This window comes from Scatophagus argus, chromosome 14, assembly GCF_020382885.2.
Source record: "Scatophagus argus isolate fScaArg1 chromosome 14, fScaArg1.pri, whole genome shotgun sequence".
Lineage (NCBI taxonomy): Eukaryota > Metazoa > Chordata > Actinopteri > Scatophagidae > Scatophagus > Scatophagus argus.
In genome coordinates this window covers 17,511,607-17,530,185 of record NC_058506.1, presented here as the reverse complement: position 1 = coordinate 17,530,185, position 18,579 = coordinate 17,511,607, and the positions used below count along the sequence as shown (strand labels likewise).

At 43.1% G+C, this 18,579-nt stretch overlaps 1 protein-coding gene across 10 annotated transcripts in view; it reads right to left on the bottom strand.

The window, feature by feature from the left end:
* The window catches only part of tcf7 (transcription factor 7), a 66,880-nt gene that overhangs the window by 10,796 nt on the left and 37,505 nt on the right, over positions 1 to 18,579 (bottom strand). For 8 of the 10 annotated variants that reach the window (XM_046411182.1, XM_046411183.1, XM_046411188.1 and 5 more), the window contains 4 exons: positions 14,257 to 14,383; positions 6,475 to 6,562; positions 2,030 to 2,119; positions 150 to 269 (listed from right to left, as the gene is read on the bottom strand). In XM_046411182.1, coding sequence (XP_046267138.1) covers positions 150 to 269; positions 2,030 to 2,119; positions 6,475 to 6,562; positions 14,257 to 14,383 — 425 coding nt within the window. The remainder of the gene's footprint in view (positions 1 to 149; positions 270 to 2,029; positions 2,120 to 6,474; positions 6,563 to 14,256; positions 14,384 to 18,579) is intronic. The other 2 variants (XM_046411185.1, XM_046411186.1) reach the window with 1 other exon arrangement.

Here is an 18,579-nt window from a genome sequence, read left to right as displayed (position 1 = left end):
GGAGGAGAAGGATTAGGGAGAGGAGGAGGACCAGTGTGAGGGTGACAAAAACAGGTGAAGAAATTTAAGCAAAGATGAAGAGAGAATCCTAACAGGTTTTGTTATCTTTTGATTTGTCAATTTGTGTATGAGACAAAGGCTGCACTTACACGTACATGCCCCTGTCATACTGTTCGTGCTCCTGTTTGCCTGTGGGGGGCACTATGGCTGGGTGGGGGATCCCTGTAGGATGCATACCTGATGGGCCCAGCATCAGAGAGTGAGGGAACCTGTTGTAGGTGGGAGGAAACAGGTGACGGAGAAAAGGTTGGAGGAAGACAAAAGACAGAAAGTGACAGGAGAGGGAAAAAAAAAGCTTTAGTCAGTTCAGAGAAATGCGTTGAGCCTGAGGTGGCAGAGTTTACAGTGAGCATCAAAGCAAGAGGAGGAGTTTGGGTAAAGCGACGAGCTTGAAAGTGTGAAAAGCCTCTAGGTTTAACTTTTAAGAGCTGAAAGTCATCCTCCATCTGGTGAGTTTGGTGATTTTGTTTTTCTTGTTAGGGTCAGCCAGAGAACAGATCTGCACACCCAGAGTGTTTAAAAGGATTCGTGCCTGTGTGAACAGAGAGTTTGACTGACTGACACAGACAAAAAAGTTCAGAAACATCCGAGTGGCGGCTTGGTGTTCGTGTTGGGCGCCGCACTTAAAGTGAGTGATTTGGTTCTGAGCATTTTTCACCACTAGAGGGCGTCCTGGCATTACTGACTGAGAAAAACTAATCTTCTCTCTTCACATCAGTCACATCTTCAAGGTTGTGTGAAGTCTGAATTCAGGCAAAAAACTAATTTCTTGTCAGTAAATAATTTCACCATCCAGTCATATTAATTTAAGCACAAAAGGAGGCAATTTCTGGGTGTTTTATTTCCAGATAACTTTCTCTAATAAAAGTGACTGACAATAACACATTTAAGCACTTTTACAGGCAGCGGAGATTAAAGTGGAAAAATAGAGCCTGACTGACGATGAAGCGGCGATAAGCATCAGCTGCAGACAGCTTGCGGCAGCAGAGTGAGAGTCTCAGTCAAATATTAACCAAAAAATATTCAGATTCTTCCCTTTAACCTGCAGCTCATAGGTGGGGTTTACCACACTTTGTGAATTCAGGTATCAGCAACAGAAATACATAATTATTAACATGTTTAAATAAAGACTTGAAAGTCAGGAAATGAGCCAGATTAAAGAAGATCCAGATCGAATAACTGACGATCACAAGATCACTTTCTCCTTTTGGATTCTAAAATCTACACTGGCTTTTAAGTTGATGTGATTCTCTGACTGTGGAAACACCCACCCATGTGGCATGAATCAGGTCTAAAACAGACTGTGTGAAAGGCTGGTTGACCTTTTGTTGCTGTGTGACCTTCTTTAACAGTAGTCCGGCTTCAAAAGTGTCAAGACAGAATCACAGCTGCAGCGCATCCACAAAAAAACGAAGCGAATCGGTGGACAGCATGGGCACTCTCTCAAACACACACTCACAAAGTTCGCTATTGAATGCCTTAAATGCCTGCTGCGTTCTTAAAAATTTGGTTTTGCTAGTGAGGAACGTGGACAAGCAACACACAAACACACACACACAAACAGTGTGCAATAGCAAGGAAAAAAGCTGTTATTGTCCTGAAGGTGGAGAAGAGCGTGTGTTTAAGTGTGTGTGTGTGTGTGTGTGTGTGTGTGTGTGTGTGAATCTTGTATTCTGCAGCAGCAGCTAGCTCGGCTCGGCTCAGCTTGCCTTGTCTCAGCTGGTTTTTGGCGAAAACACTTAACTCGTCCTGTTTACAGCACGCTTGCTCCAGTAGGGCTTTTACAGCAGCTGCCCAATGAAAGCTGACACAGCAGCTGAACATGAGTTGCCCATGAATGGCGAACGGAAAACTCCTGCTCAGGCCTTTTGAACGTGCTGTAAACAGGAGTCGATGATGCAGAGCGTTGTTGTTCTTGCTTGTTTTTTTTGGCTCGGTCTGGCTCGTTCCGACCAGACGGCTACGGTACCTGGAGTAGGAAGGGGCGCTGGAGAGGTTGGAGGAGTAGGTCTGCCTGAATCCACAGGGGGACAGAGCAGGATAGACAGGCTGGCTCTGCCTGCCACAGCACAGCAGAGGGGAGAGACGGCAACAGTTGGTGTCTTTTGACTTCACAGGTAAACGTTTGTTGATCCCCGTGGGGACGTTTAGCCCCCTACAGTCAATTTAATTCCACTGTAATTTTAATCTAAATGCAATTTCATCCTTGACTTTTTGGTAAAAACAGACACAAGTAGAAAACACTCCACACTAAAATCATTGTACTGTGATACAGAGGCATCGCTTTGGGGAATTTAAACTTGCATATTGTTCATCATCACAACATTTTTAATTTGTTCAGTTCTAATTTTTTGACTGTTAGATAGCTGGAATGACTGGAATGATTTCTTTCTTTGTCTTGCTTTACAGTTTCATAGTTATATGCATAAATACATGTGTTCAGGAGCAAGTGTGTTTTAGAAGTGTATTTATCTCTTACATTGTTATATTTTACAATATGAAATTAACTAACCATAAACTTCAGCACTAGTGAATTTGAAAAAAACAAAAAACAAAAATCTCCTTCGTCAATAAAGTGTAATGTTTAAAGCTTGTTCGATTTTTCTTCTCATTTCTACAAGTAGAAACTCTTGTGATGCACTGATGCACGGTGATCCCCCGTGGAGACTCCGGATCAGCACTGTTGACAGCTGTGTGTCAATACGTGGCTTACCAGGAGCAGAAACACACACACACACACACACACACACACCACGGGAGGTCGAGAGTGGGGATGGGATGCAAGCAGGAGCCTTTGATATGTATAAAACCACACTTCTACCTCCTGAGAGCCAGTACAACCACCATCCCCGCCCCCCTCTTCAACTGATTCATCCCTGTGTTTCAACGCATGCACACGCTCCAGTCCACGTGTAGCGTTTAAAGCACCTTTACTGTTTTCATCATCATCATCATCATCATCGTCATCATCACAGACCCTTCCACTCATCTCATCCTCTTATTTTACACTGTATCCAATCGGTAGCTCCAGGAGGCAGCACCACATGTGGAGCAAAGCGCAGCAGCAAGAGGCCTTTGCCTGGTAAGAAGTCCAGAGATCAACCAGGCTCGGCTCCTGGAGGACCATTCATGCTGTAATCCTGTTTAACACTGCAACACAGGTTGAGTGTTGTTCAGATAAAGGCAGTTCAAATTTAACAGGCGGTCTGCGATTTTTCTCTCGCCAGGCAGCCCATCAATTAATGTGATGGTCCACAGCCAAAAAAACAGAAAATACAAGTTTGACCAGCCCTCATATACACCATCACACCCATCTGAAAAGCAGCTCCTGAGCGACGGCGACGCCACACTCGCACAGAAACATACCCCACATACCATGTGACAGGCATGGCTGGGCAGAGGTATGCTGGGAATGCTGGGAAAAACTAGGCCACATGACTGGTCAGCATGCTGAACATCATCTCTGTTATACTTTGACCACAAGTTACAACAAAGGAGTTACATGGACTCAGTGCAAAGTAAGAGGTTTCAAAGTGTCAGGAAATGACCTTAAAGGGGAACAGCTTTCATGCTTTGTTTTGACCACGAACTGCTTTTTCTGACCCCGAAGGCCTCAAAATGACCTCTGACTGCTCTCCTGCTCTTTGGGTCTTTTGTTAAAGGACCAATACGTACATCTTTACTGCCTTTAAGTATAAAGGTGATCGTAAAACGTCAACTTTGGCTACTGGAAACCTTAGACACGCCCAATCTTTAAACTCTTACACAGTTGCAATTTCAGCTGCTCAATGATGGAGGACAAAGCAAACAATGTTTCTGCAACAAAGGCTGAAAATTTGATTCTTGAGGTCTCTTATTATATCGCTTATTGCAGTCATTTACATGGTGATGTGTTATCTTCGCTGGAATTGTCTGTCCTAATTGCCAAGCTGTAAAAATGCAACTTTAACTGCTTGTGTCACTTAAAGCTTCAGTGACCTCCATCAGAACTGCAGGCTGGATGGCTGAGTAGTTTCTGAAACCCCTCCCCCACACACACACACATTTACATCGTGATCGGTCAGTTGTGTGGAGCTGAGAAGAAAGCCTCAAGGGGACTGGAGGAGGCCGTGCTGCAGTCTCACTCTGCTTTGGTTGATAGACGCTTAAGAGGTTTTATAACATCTCTTTCAGCTCTCGGTTCACACTGTATTTAATAATGCAACATGTTTATGAGACTCGCACTCCCGCCACAGCAGTAGACCCTGTTCAGTGGCATCCCTACAAACAACAAAACACAGCTCCGATAATTCCTGACCCGCTCCTGGTCCGAGGCAACTCCCCCACCAGCTAGCAAACTCGAGTGGGCATGTGGAGGTGGTCATGGAGGGACAGGAGGAGAGACCAGGCTAATAGTGAAAACAACAGTTTGACATTTAGCCACTCATTCACTGTGTTCTCTCATCCTCCTCCTTCAACAAAGACGCACACTACAAGGGGCCAAAACAAGCAGATAATCTGGGTTAAAGGAGATTAGCTCCGAATAATGTTTGCGTAAATCCATAGTGAGGCGTCTGAAAAAGATGAAACGTCCATAAATCAGAGACTCGAGAAATGTCTGGGGAGAGACAGCTCGTCCTACAGAAACATGAAAAACAGACACACATGGAAGCAAATGCTCACACAAAGTTTTAAGCTTCCATTTCAAATCTCCATGACATTTGATGTAAGCCCTTAACTGTTCATGCTGGGGATTTTGTCCAGGCACAGATACTGTAGGTTGTAATAAATGGATTTGTGTTGGCCCATAAATCAATGGAAGTCTGGTATTATACGTTCGCAATCAGGCAGCACGGCATCGCGAGCTCACAGTTGACGCAGAATTGATGGAAACTCTCAATGAAACAACTGAATGTGGAACAGCTGTGGCCGCTGCCGACATCCCACACTAAAGAGCCTTTCATACTGCTGCTGCAGCCTCGTGACGTAGTGGATGAAAGCCAAAAGCACACTAATACTGATATTTAATTTAGGAGTCTTTTGCTGGTTCATCTAACACTCGAATCCACCTGAAATGTCTTAAGCAAGCTGCATGACTTGCTGCTCTGCACTGTGTAAGAAGAACTCTTGGCAAAAATATTGTTTTTTTGTTTTTTTTTGCTGACAATTTGATCTGAATCGTCAGTAAAAAGAGGCACTCAGAGGACTCGCTTGTGATCAAATACAGACCATCACTCAACACTTTCTTGGTTGACATTTCATTAAAATTTTGCAGTTTTCCACATTCCTTTTTTCTTTTTTTCTTGACCAGAGGCAACAGGTTGAAGTCAGAGGCCTAAACACAGACGATCAAAGGAGGTGGTTTCCATGCCGACGGGGCCTTGGGGTTAGCTACTCTGACACCAGGTGAGACACTGATATATGCAACACTGACCTAGGTCAGAGTGTGTATGTGAGTGTGTGTACATGTGATGCTGCGAGATGATGATGACGATGATGTTTGGGAAGGTCAAAGTAAATTGTCTTTTTTTGTGAAAATGAATGTTTTGAGGGGCCGAGGTTAAAGGTTAACGGTGCAAGTTGAAGAAAAACATTTTCATTACTGATTAAACTGCTGATTATTGTCTTCTTCTCGATTTGGGCACTAAAATTTCAGTAAATAGTGATTTCCCCAAGAGCAAGCTGACATGTTTGAATTCCTCGTTTGGTCGGAGCAACAATCCAAAACTCAAAAGTATTCAGTTCACTATCAAAGAAAACGAGAGACAGCAGCAACAATTCACATTTGTTCACACACTTGTTCCAAAGTGGAACAAGTGAGTTTTTGTAATGTTAGTTACAATCTGCTCCTTTACTATCCTTATAGAAATAGTGAGTATTTGCCTTGTCAATATATATTTAAAAAAAGGAGCCACATACTGCTTTTTTAACGTTTCACAAATTCCAGAGAGAATTTAATTTCTGTCCACATTTTTAAAGTATTGCTACTCATTTGTCCTCAACATGCCCATTTAAGGCGACGACTAATGATTATTTTTACTATTTATTTATCTGAAGATTATTGTCTCTTTTAATCCACTCATCATTTAGTCTATGAAATGTGAGAAAGTAGTGAAAACTCAAAAGGCTTGATTTAACTGACACTCAGTTCAGCTTCGCAGAAGGCTAAACAAAAAGCAGGCAAATCTTCTTCGGCCTTTTTGATGAGGCAATAGTTGGAGATGAATTTCCTCCGTATCAGCTAGTTTCAGCTCTGCGTCAGTCCTCATTACGGAACAGACCGACCTGCTGTGCTCCTTTCATGTTTGGCAAAGACTGTGAGTTATAACAGGGTCATCACGAGCGCACAAAAACCTGTGTGAGTCACAGCATGTACAGATATGTGTGTGTGTGTGTGTGTGGGTGTGTGTGAGTGGGTGTGTGTGAGGGACTCACCAGCCCATGGAGGGACTAATCTGGCTGACGCCGCCTGGAGGGAGGGAGTAGTACCCTGAGAGGTCCTGGGACTGGTGCCTGTGAACGCCTGTAGGACACACACACACACACACACACACACACACTGTTAGGGGAGGTCAGCAGCCCCTGGCATTGGGCTCCAGCTCCAATGGGCTATTAGCTGTCTGGGAACCTGGCATTAAACACAAAGATGCTCCTAACACAGGTCACACACCTCCGTTCCCATCCTGTCATATTGTGTGTCTCAGTGTGTTAGTGTGAGACTGTGATCCTCTGTGTGTGTGTGTGTGTGTGTGTGTTTGGGACCCTCCAGTGGGAGCTGATGTCGCCAGTTGGTTTCATTGGTTTATTCTGCACGAGTTACCGGCTGTGGTGTAAGTTCCCACATTTTAAAAACACACACAGACACGGGCAGACACACACCCAAACATGCACACAAACAAACCATCACACATACTTCATCCCTACTTTTAGCAGAAATGTTTTCCAACAAAAGAAACACAGACAGCTCGACTCTCTGCCCTCACACAGTAAATATCCAGTCTCCCTCTGTCTCCCTCTTTGTGCCCTTCAAAGGAAGTCATTTGTCAACAGGCAGCACCTAGCACTTAGCGTGGCCCGGCTGCTAACCTGTGTTTGCAGCAGAGGAATGCTCTAGATGACTGTAATTTGGCCATGGCTCCGGGCCTGTTTCAGGACCCCGAGCCGCTATAAATCTGGATGACAGGAATGTGACTGAGTCAGTCGACCTGCCTCACCACCCTGATGCTTCCTCCCCTCCCTCGTCTGTCCCACCACGCCCTTCCTCCCTTCTTCTCTCCTTCCTCATCCTTTCTTGCAAGCCCTCTCTTCCACTACTCAGACCCTCAATACTCCTCATTTGTTGTCCTGCGTCTCACCTCTCTTTTACCTTTTACCTCTCGTTTCCCCTCCTTCCCAGCGTTCTCCCATTTCCCCGCCTACATTACAACGCTTTTCTTTCCCTCTCCCATCGTTCCCTTCATCTGCCCCCCCACCACATTGATTTTATGATCTCGCTGAGATTCATTCTCGTGTTCTCTGTCTCACATGCTTTATTTCTCTACCATATGATTAATACATGTAACCATCTACTGTATTCTAACAAAACTAGTTTCTCACTCTCATCCATTTCTCACGCTTAATTTTATGCATTTATTATTTTAATAATGTGGCTTTTGTCAACAAATGTAGTCGACTTCACTCTTCAGTTGGCAGTTGAAGCTTTCAGAAGCTTAACATTTAAATGAAATACCCAGCAACATAGCAGGACAAGTGAGGACGAATCAAATTTGTTTACAACAACACAGCATGTGTTTCACTGTTTCTCAGCAGCTTGTGTCACAGACACATAAACAAGGTTCAGCATATAGAGGTCTTTATAAGGGTAAATTCCACTGACTGTAAACACGGGGTTAAGTCTCAGGCAACAGCACCGCATGACAAAACACAGACTCTCCATTCATTTCGACGAGTTTTGATTCTGGCTCAGTTTTCGTGCTGCATGTGACGTGACGTGACATAAGTGTGACATTTTCAGACTGCAGAACTGTAAGGTGTGAAGAGTAATTTATTTTTCCCATAGACAGTATTATGTGAGTCACACTTGGAGCATCTCTATAGTCAGCACGGACATGAAACTTTGGTGCAAAGTGAAAGGTACAAACCTGTGTCCATGAAACTCTCAGAGAACTATGACGCCGAAACTGCATCCACAACCAATTATTGAGCTTAATTACTGAGCTTAATCCTCTGCAGCACTAACGGTGGGAGCTGAAATTATTTTGAAAGCAGCAACTACGATGCTGCGTTTTGTTCTCATCCTAATAGCTCGTGATTATTATGGCAGTTTGAAATAAAACACGCCGCACTAGCTAAAACGCCTCTTAGCATGCAGCTTGTAGAATTGCGCTGCGTTTACAGTTTACCTTGCAATCACTGAAGCAGAGACCAGACGTGCTGCCATGTTGCAGTCCTGCCTCAGAGATAAGGCACAAACAGCAGTGCAGCATCCTGGCATATGGACTTCCATCTTTTCCACCATCTGCCATTTTTTTTGCCAGAACTCAGCTTGAATGTGCCCTCAGACTAGTACGGATTTTTCTGTACATGTTAAAGAACTGCTTTTGATGAAATCTCTGATGAACTCAACAGGTGTTAACTGGCAGAAACACTGATAAATAAAAGAATTAATAGCAATGGGTGTTAATATTTCCTTTGATACTGAAATTGTTGAACATAACATCCTTTTTCCAAATCACCAATGTTCCCTGAAATGACTGTATGGCCAGCAGCAACTGAAATCCTAAACACAACATACACAAGTTTTATTTTGACTGTTACCCTTAAAAGTGGTGGAACCATGACGCTGGTTTCTGAAAGTCACGTTTTTGCTATCACCCTCTTTTGTTGTTGGGAAACCTGAAGGGGGAAATTAGCAGCAGTAATGGGGCAGTTTTCTTTGGAATGCCCCTTTTAAAGCGGCCGTCTAATGACAACTACAGTAACTATCTCACGGTTTCCATGTCAGCGTCTTGGGAAACACTTAAAAGGAAAACCATTTGAGTCAAACTGGCTCTGCATGAGCCCTGCATCAGAACGTGTGTGCATGTTGAACCGAGAGACGAGGAGCTGAAAATAGTATTCCTGCACCAATAATGTGCTGTGGTGGTTATAACCACTGAGAGTGCAAGTGCTGCAGCATCTGAGCCTTTAAATGACTTGACAACCTGTCGGTGTGGTGTACATAAAAGAACCTGAGACCAGAAGAAACTTTGTAGTGTTTTGTTACAGTAAGAGGGGCAATGAGTGCTGATAAATTTTTTACTCAAGTACAGGAACCTTTACTTTTCTTAAGACCAAACATCAAAAGTCCCAGTGGCACTTAAAGTCATTTTTGCACAGTGTGAAACTACAGATTATAAAATGACTCGGTTATCTTATTCGTCACATTTAATTTCCAACTCAAAATTTCCCCTTTTCTCATGTTGCTTTAAGAACTTTAACAACTTATTTTCACGTGGAATGAAATGTGCAAAGACGACAAAAGAAGAGGAGAGAGGATCATCTGCAGAGTAAACAGTAAAACAAACAAATTACTTAGTAACATGAGCTTAAGGAGCAATGTAAAGATCAGACCTGAAAGTCAACTGGACACTGTAACGTGACATTTTGCAACTTTACTCGCAAAAGAAAACAAAATAGCTGATATGGATGTCGTTGCTCTGTAATAAACCCCATGGAAACAAACAAAAGCGACAAATTCCTTTGTCTGTCTGTAAGTGCACCAGGTCCACTGACTCCTGTTCAGGACGAACTTTAAAAAATGCATCATAAAAACTCAGCTAAATGAAAGGTCTAACTTCTAGCTGAATATCGTCGCAAAAAGTGCATCTGCTGGGGACTATTTTCAGCCACGGTTGCACATTTGGCGCTCTTACAGTGGGTGTTTGTCTCAAAATGGACAGCAGCGTGTGTGTGTTCATTATACTTGGTAATATATATTACTGGTGGAACTGCTTGTCCAGTGCAGCAGTGTGGCTTACTTGGAATTTGAATACACTAAATAAAACTTTTTAAAAAGCAGCTTTATTCTTTAAGCAACACTCGCGACCAAGTTCTGCTCAGGTGACTGAGGCGTGCAACTGCAACCTGTTACTTCACACTCCTTTTGCACATGTACAGTAATACTTGAAGAGCGTATGAGACTATACAGTAAGTGTTAATGACTGCTTAGTTGGGACATAAAAGTGTGATAGCGAGCAGACACGTTTCATTTCTGCTTTCTTTTTATGTATTTTATGCTCCGCTGTCCGAGTCAACAGTCATATCTGAAAAACAGCGTGACGGTGCTGGATCGACTGTGATCAAGCAGGCTACTTTTGAATCGCGTGTTCAATGATGTGTTATGGTTGACTGGAGAAGTGACTGAACTGACTGGACTGACCAGCTGGGTCTCACAATGTCAAACAGCAGAGCGCTAAAGAGGCTCTCGTCAGCAATAACTGCACAACTTTTACCATAAAAAACCCAATGGAAATAAAAATGGAAACCCAGTTTGGCAAGTAAAACTAAAAATATATATATATATATTTTTTTTTGTATTTTTTTTTCTCTGATAGCAAAAATTTAAATTTACTTAAAAAATTTACTTTGCTGTGATCTAACTACTAGTGTGACTCCATGAGCACACAAAAACAAATGTATAAACAGACATAGGCTCTCTGGTTACCACGGAAACTGGCATCCTCGCATCCCAGTCATCGTCGCTGCCTCCCCCCGCAGCATCGCGGGGTGATGATGCAAAGCAGGGGGCTTTACATGTGACAGAGATTCTACTTTGCACCGTCATGTTTTGAAACTGCGCTGCAGCTAAATTTAGAAGTGCGATTAACTGGAAAATCTTTACCAAAAAATTCTGCAAATATATTTTCACTTGACTGAATTATCATGTTGCTTCTGGTACCCCGTAAAGATCAAAAGTGATCAGCAAAAGTTTCAAGTGAAATAGTATATTTTGAGTCTGCAGAAGGCAAATTTTTTGCTTTTATTGCGACTTTTGTTTTAAGGAGAAATTAAAGGGAAAATCCTAAGGGGGTTTATGAATCTGAAAGGCGACCAAAGGTCCTTCAGTAACAGTGAAAACAGACAGCGGCTTTTGATGGAAACAACACAGGAAGTAAACTGTTAAGTGAGAGTATTACGAGAGCTGTGAGCTCAGAAACAGAGGCGTCAAATTTGAGCAGAAATATAATCAAAGACTTTGATTATTTTTTTAGTCTACAATGAGCTGCCTGTGAATGCAGAGTTCTGGGAGTTACACGACTTGTGATACAACTTTCATACTATGGTGATGTATAAAGGAAAAATATGAAAGGAAAATTGTAATCACTGATCTTCCTTCAGTCTTTACATTTGAGTGAAGTACAGCTGGTATAATTATTACAAGTTAATGATCAGAAATCAACCCAGCAGTTACTTCATCCATCAATCAATCAATCAATCAATCAATCAATCAATCGATGTGTAATCCTGAATTATTATTTTGAGTCTTTATAATCACTTCATAATCAAATTTCACCAACCCATCAATTTGTTTTTCAGAACACAAAAACTCCATATGATGCTTGTCTAACGTCAGACACGACAGGAACGGCAACAACAAAACCAAAAACACAGAATTCAACAAGTCAGGTCATTTTTTTGTTTTCACACTGGCTGTGAAGTGATAAGACAGTGACAGCTCTGCCAGAGGCTTTGACATGAAGAAGGCTACACTGATGGTTTTCTATTGGAGGATGTAAACCTGCACTGATTCACAAACCTGCACAAACAGAATGAACACACTGGCTGGAAAATCAGCACACTAAATTAAATCTGAAACCATGCGGACAGCTCTGCGGTTATGTAAACATGCACCTGGCTGCAGCAGGCTTTTGGATGCCACAGGTGAGTGTTCGGCCTTTTCTTGTTCTCAGAGTTTGTTCTGGCTGGCCACCATATGCTCTGCATGACTCTGTATCAAACAGACCCCCTGGTGGGTTGCCAGAGGGTCACACCTGACCACTGATGAGGTGTCACCACTGCTTTCTTTTCATCACGAGCACAAAAGTTTGGCAGCTGGCTGATGCAAACTTTCTAACTTGTGTTCACACATTTCTTCTTCGAAAATTGTATTCAGAAAAATGAGAAAAATGAGCCCAAACATCGGCTTCCGAGTTACACAACGCGCAACATTTCAAAAGTAACTGCTGCTTGTTTTTTCGTGTACTTTCAGTCTTCCTGCCGCAGCGTCCCACCGTCTTACTGATCGGCGATGAGCTCAGCGATGCCAAGCAACAGTCTGAGCACAGAGGAGTGCGCTGAACAATGACATCTCTGATGAGGTAACCCCTGCCTGTGACGAGGTGATGATGGATATCAGGAGTGAGGTAAGGTGGTGTGTGTGTGTGTGTGTGTGTGTGTGGGTGTGTGCTGTAATGTTCCTGAGTGGAAACGTAGTCGGAATTCAGGTGAGATGATGTGAGAAGGGTTAAGCGCTGCAGCCAGGTGTTGCTGTGTGTGTGTATGTGAGAAGTTAGAGCAGGTGGCTCAGTCTGTCATTAAGGGCTGAGTCACGGTGCTAGCGTCTCTCACACACACACACACACACAGTCTAGACCAGACAAGGAGAGTTTTTGTGGGATAAAGGGGATTTCCAGACGGAGCAGTCAGAAGCTTGCCTGAGGTCAGATTCTAATATCTAATCAGAGCCAGGGCTTGACGTTCGACCAAAGCGTCTTCTATTCCGCTGAACCTCTTCCTCTACTCCAGTTTTCTCCTTTTCCCTACAAAAGGAAAACAAAACTGCCCGCTTTCTTCATCCTCATCACTGTCATAATCCTTCAATTACCTCGTTCAGACTCAGAAATGCGGCAGCTCCTGAGGAAAACCCAGGCAGCGTGAGAGGCTTCATTTCAACCAATTTCACGTCACCACATCAGGGAGAGATTTCATGGTTATCAGCCGTGTGAGTTCTCTAACACTACAGAATTATATGATGCCAACTTCTGTCTGCAAGTATCTCCCCTTTTCACCTTTTGTTGTAGGAGCGGTTCTCAGCTATCAGATTATTTTTTTTATTCTTTCATTTTTTTAAACTTGTAGATTTCAGATCCATTCAACCCATGTACTGGGTTTTGTGCAAATCCCTCTGGCAACTTTGTCACGCGTCCAGCAGTGCTTCCAAACATCTAAAAACGGACTCTGATATGTAAAGAAAAAAAAAATCAGTGGATCTCCTCTGTCATACATGTACTGTTCATCTTTTGGACACGATGAATGTGGATTTTTGACCTGGCAGTGACGACCATTTCAGCTTGTGACTACACAGAGAGACGGACCGACACGGGCAACCTTTTAGCTACGTCTGAAAAGGCAAAAATCCTACATTGTTTAAATGTCAGGGTGTGTTTGTTTGTGACTTTCAAACAGAGAACAGTGTGTGTTTGTATGTGCAGCGCTTGCTAAGGAGAACCTTGTGTGTGCTGCAGCGATGGCTTGTGTGATTGTCACTCTAATTGTTTCCATCTTTGTGTGTGTGTGTGTGTGTGTGTGTGTGTGGCTGGCGGTCCCTTCAGAGGACCAGGCCACTTCAGAGCAGCCAAGAAACCGCCACAGGCTGACGGAGCCCGAACTGCCACTTCACACACTGTGTGCGTGCCTCAGTGCGTGTTTGTGTGCGTATCCATGAGTGAGGAGAGAGGAGGGAAGTGGGGATGACATACATGAACATGAACGTAATGCACGTGTGTGTGTGTGTGTGTGTGTGTGTGTGTGTGTGTGTGAAATACAGGGAAGGAGAAATAGACAGAAAGACAAAGAAGATATACATTTGTATACATATATGTTCTGGTAAAAAGAGTTTGTGTGTGTGCATGTGTGTGTGTCTGTGCTGCATTTGTGTAGATGTGATAAATGATGTGTTGACAGCACAAATAGATTGCAGTGTGTATGTGCACAAGGATTTCAGCAACAATTCAGCAGCTGTCTGGAATATGTCTGTGTTTACTTGTGTGTGTGTGTGTGTGTGTGTGTGTGTGTGTGTGTGTCTGTGCAAGAGGCCTCTTCAATTTGTGTAATTCAGTGTTTCGACAAGAATTCAACATCAGTAATGACAGCTGCGTGTGTGTCCCCACCTTTATGCATAAAGTGCTGTTTAGAATATGTGTGTGTGTGTGTGTGTGTGTGTGCGCGCGCCCTCACCTGTCTTCTGGCTCATGTCTGTCGGCAGGTGCGGAGGACTCGGGCTGAAGTGCTCGTTGCTGTAGGGCAGGAGGGACGTGAGCGGGTGCATCCCGTGAGACTGCTGCACCACAGACACTTTGTTGGACTGTTGGACGAGACACAGAAATGCAAAGTTAAGTCTTCAGCTCAAACATATTAGGTGCTAACAGCTAATTTACAGTCAACACGCTCAAAACTATGAAATAAGTATAAATATGAAATAAAAAGAAGAAAAAAAAGATCATGATTATCAATACAAAAAGACGCAAATGTAGTTAAAATAATGCAGGATGCAGGACTGATTACGTTACTCAAATTAAACTTTAATGAAATATATTTTTTCACACTTTTTGCTGATTCATTTGTAATAAAGATTATTTATTTTTAATGATGTTTGGAAACTGTATTTCAAGGGCTCTAGATAAGTTAGTCAGCCAAAGACTGCTGAACACGATCAAAGAGCATCACAAGGATGCACGCTTTTCTTTTCCCCCACATTTGCTTGAAGATTACATTCAACCAGACACAGACGTGAAACGGTTTAGAAAAATAAAATCTCTATTTTATCTCTTTCATTCTCTTAATTGAATCACTGACATTTCAAGACGCAAGATAAAACACAGACACGCCAAGATGCCAATGTCATGCTCTCAGACTATTTTCTGCCTTCATCTGCACATGTGTGTGTGTGCGTGGGGGGGGGGGCGTTTGCACTTGCCTGCTGATACAACCCCCCCCCCCAAAAAAAAAAAAATCCGACTGAACGCATACACGCACATACACGAAAGCTGGGAATTTTAAACATGGCTTGGAACAAACAGATGGGCTGTACTTTGCTCCCATTGGTTTTCAGCGGAGCAGGGAGGAGGAGGAGGAGGAGGAGGAGGAGGAGGAGAAGGAGGCCCATTTGATCGATAAGCCTTTGATGATCAAGTGAGTCTGTGTGCAAGCTTGTTTGCTTTCATGTTTCTGTTTACAAATGGCTTTCAATAACTTACGTGAAATCCAGTTATTGCTAATGCTCACAGCATGCTGGCCGACATACGATACGTCACAGCGGTTTGCTATGTTGGAGGCAGCTAACCGGGCAGCCTGGGACAGAGTTACATATGTTTGAAGCAGGCGGTGTGTGTGTGTGTGTGTGTGTGTGTGTGTGTGTGTGTGTGTGTGTGGACTGGGCAGTATAATTGTTTCTGTGGGAGGCGAGTATAAATATGCCTCTTTTTTGTGCGAGTGAGTGAATGTGTGTTTGTGAAGGGGTGGACGTGTATGGATGGATACATTTGTGTACGTGTGTGTGTACGTGTGTGTGTACGTGTGTGTGTGTTAAGTCTTTAAAAGCTTGGCAGAGATGCTGATTTTCATGTACTGAATATTACTGAGAAAAGTTTTTAAGTTATTTTATTTTGTAAACTGAGATGGGCAAGCCTGTGTGTGCATGTGTGTTTAGGGGCGTGCATGTGTGTGTGCAGGGCCTTTTGCACAAGTGTCTGTGTGTGTGTGCGTATGTGTGAAGTGTGTAACATCAGCACTACAGAGGAGCAGATCTGGTGCTACTTGCTGAGTCTCCTGCTGAGTTACAAAGTGAATACCTTATCACTTAAAGTCAGCTTCCACACGCTACACTCCACATTAAGACACATACACACACACACACACACTTTCAACAGCTTCTTTCCTATCCATCAAAATCTTCAAAATCTCCACAACTGGCCGAACACACACTCACACACACACACACCCTCATGTGTATGCTACACAGCTGCTAAGATCAAACTGCTAAACCGCTTTTAATGTTGAAACACACGAAAACAAAACGCACTGCCTCTGCACCAGAGAGCCGAGGGGGTGGGAGGTTTGAGGGTGGGAGGTAGTGCGGGAGCAGGGTGGAGGTGGTTGGTGGTGGTGAGGTTTAGATAAGGTGGTCCTGCATTCATAATAACCTGAAGAAGCACCCAGAGACGGGGAGGAGGAGGAGGAGGAGGAGCCTTGTGGGTTAAAGAATATGCAAAGACTGTGACAGAGTGGATGAGCAACAAAGACACGTTGCCACGGTAACACTTTGTTAGACACTGTGCCAAGTAGTGTTTAAGGTGAGACCACTACTTTACCCGTGAAAACAGGTGCAGGAGTCGTATCTGGTGTTAACGTCACCTGTTCTTTTTCCACCATTACAAAACTCATGTCTTGTGGCTAATGCTGTCAAGTCATGTGGAATGGAAGCTGGCAACGAGAAAGATCCTCTTATTTACTTCTCCTGAGATGGTTGTGTGAAATAAGAAAGAGGAATTCGGATCGCGAAAGGAGAAAAAACAAAAGTACTGAGCGTGGTAGAAACAGAAATATGTTTTTAAATTAGTTTTTCGTCATCTTGACACATCCTGCTTGAGGCTTTTCTGTGTTACTTGGCAATAGGTCAGATGTAATTGGCAGATTTGGACACTGAGGGGTAGTCAGAAGTAAGAAAATGGCCTGACACCAATGCAACATAACTGTTAGTTAATCTGAGACATTTATCCTAAATTGACAATCCCAAATTTTCACTGATAGCGGACAGAAACGGCACAGAGAAATGATGATGTATAACACATCCGGGATTTTAAAACTGACGGGCCTGTGCAGCTATGAAAGGCTGCTCTATGTTTGAAAACACTGTTTGATTTAACCTCATTTAGCATCCTTTTAAAATGTCTTCCATGTTACTTTGACCAAATTTACGAGCTCTCACTTTCTGCCAGTTAAGACAAAGCTGATGGTCCCATACCACACCAGTACACCACCGTGTGAATGATCAACTGTGAAAACATGGCCGCCTTTTGTTTCTCTCATCACTTTGTTCTTAATGACTCTAATTTCAGACACATCATTTGCTGCTCTGTACTGCCACTTGATATGACACAAATTAAAGGTTTTTCATTTATTTCTGCAAACATATGGAGTCACACAGCTCCGTCCTGGGAAAAGGAAATGATGCAAGTTTTACATTTTCAGCACTGCCAATGACATTTTGCAGGGAAAATCCCAAAACCGGGTGGTTAGCATGAGCTCTGAGTGCCACCTGAATGCATCTGTTACATGACATTAAAATGTGACTGAGCCTTTGAACACAAATAATTCGAGTCAACACATACACACACACATAAATGTTTTCACGTTACATGAAAAGCCTCAAGCTGACTGGAAAACCAACGAACCCACAAAAAAACCAAAAAACATTTAGTATTCAACGAGACTCTCAGATTCTCAGCACAGCAGATGTGAGTATGACACCCATACAGAACGCAAGTGTGAATTATTGCACACGAATCACCTATGAGGCATGTACAGATACATGCACACATACACACTCACACTCACATATTCTGCTTTTCGACTGATTCTGCACATGTGGATACACACACACACACACACACATCTGTGCAGGGCTGCTAAGAGCCTTCAAACGTAGCTGTGGCTCCGTTTCACGTGCTGAGGTTGATGTAGCCATTTTGCTGTAACATTATAGCCACAAAATCGTCCATTTATGTTTCCTCTCTTCCTCAGGGTAATTAGTCGGCCTTGAAGTGGCTTTAGCTGCGCCTTCCTTTTTTTACACACACTCAGGGAGGCTGACTGAGAGCACTCATTTAACCCATAATTATCAACCCCTCTGTATTTTAAAAAAAAATCCCCCCCTCCTCACCCCACCCCACACACACACACACACACACACACACACACACACACACACACACACACTCACACAACTTACACATAATTACCTTAGTTGAGACAGACAAGTGTGTACATGCATGTGTGGGACACACACACTCGAAGATCGAATAACACTTAGAGTACCTTTGAGACGGAAACATGTAGCTTAGTGAAGAAAAGTTACACACACGTTCAGGTACACACACACACACACACACACACACACACGTAATGGAGGAAAAAGTTCAGCCTTTAATTTACAGGGGTAGAGTTAGCAAACCATGCAGGCGGACATAATCATCAGGGAATAAATTCAGACTACAAATCAATACAACCAATACATTTTTAACTGTGACCAACTGAACCTTCATTTATTAAAAAAAACAAAAACGAACAATTAGAAAACTTTCAAAAGTGTCGTTAGGACAGCCTGAACGAGTGACAACACATTTTCAGACGTTGAAAGGGAGGATCTGCTTCATGGAAAATTTTTAGGCTTCTGAAATGAACGACATGACAGACACGCCCTCTATGTGCAGTGACGGTCCAGGTGTGTCTACCTGAAACTCTATCCATCTCACACGCACACACACACACACACACACACCA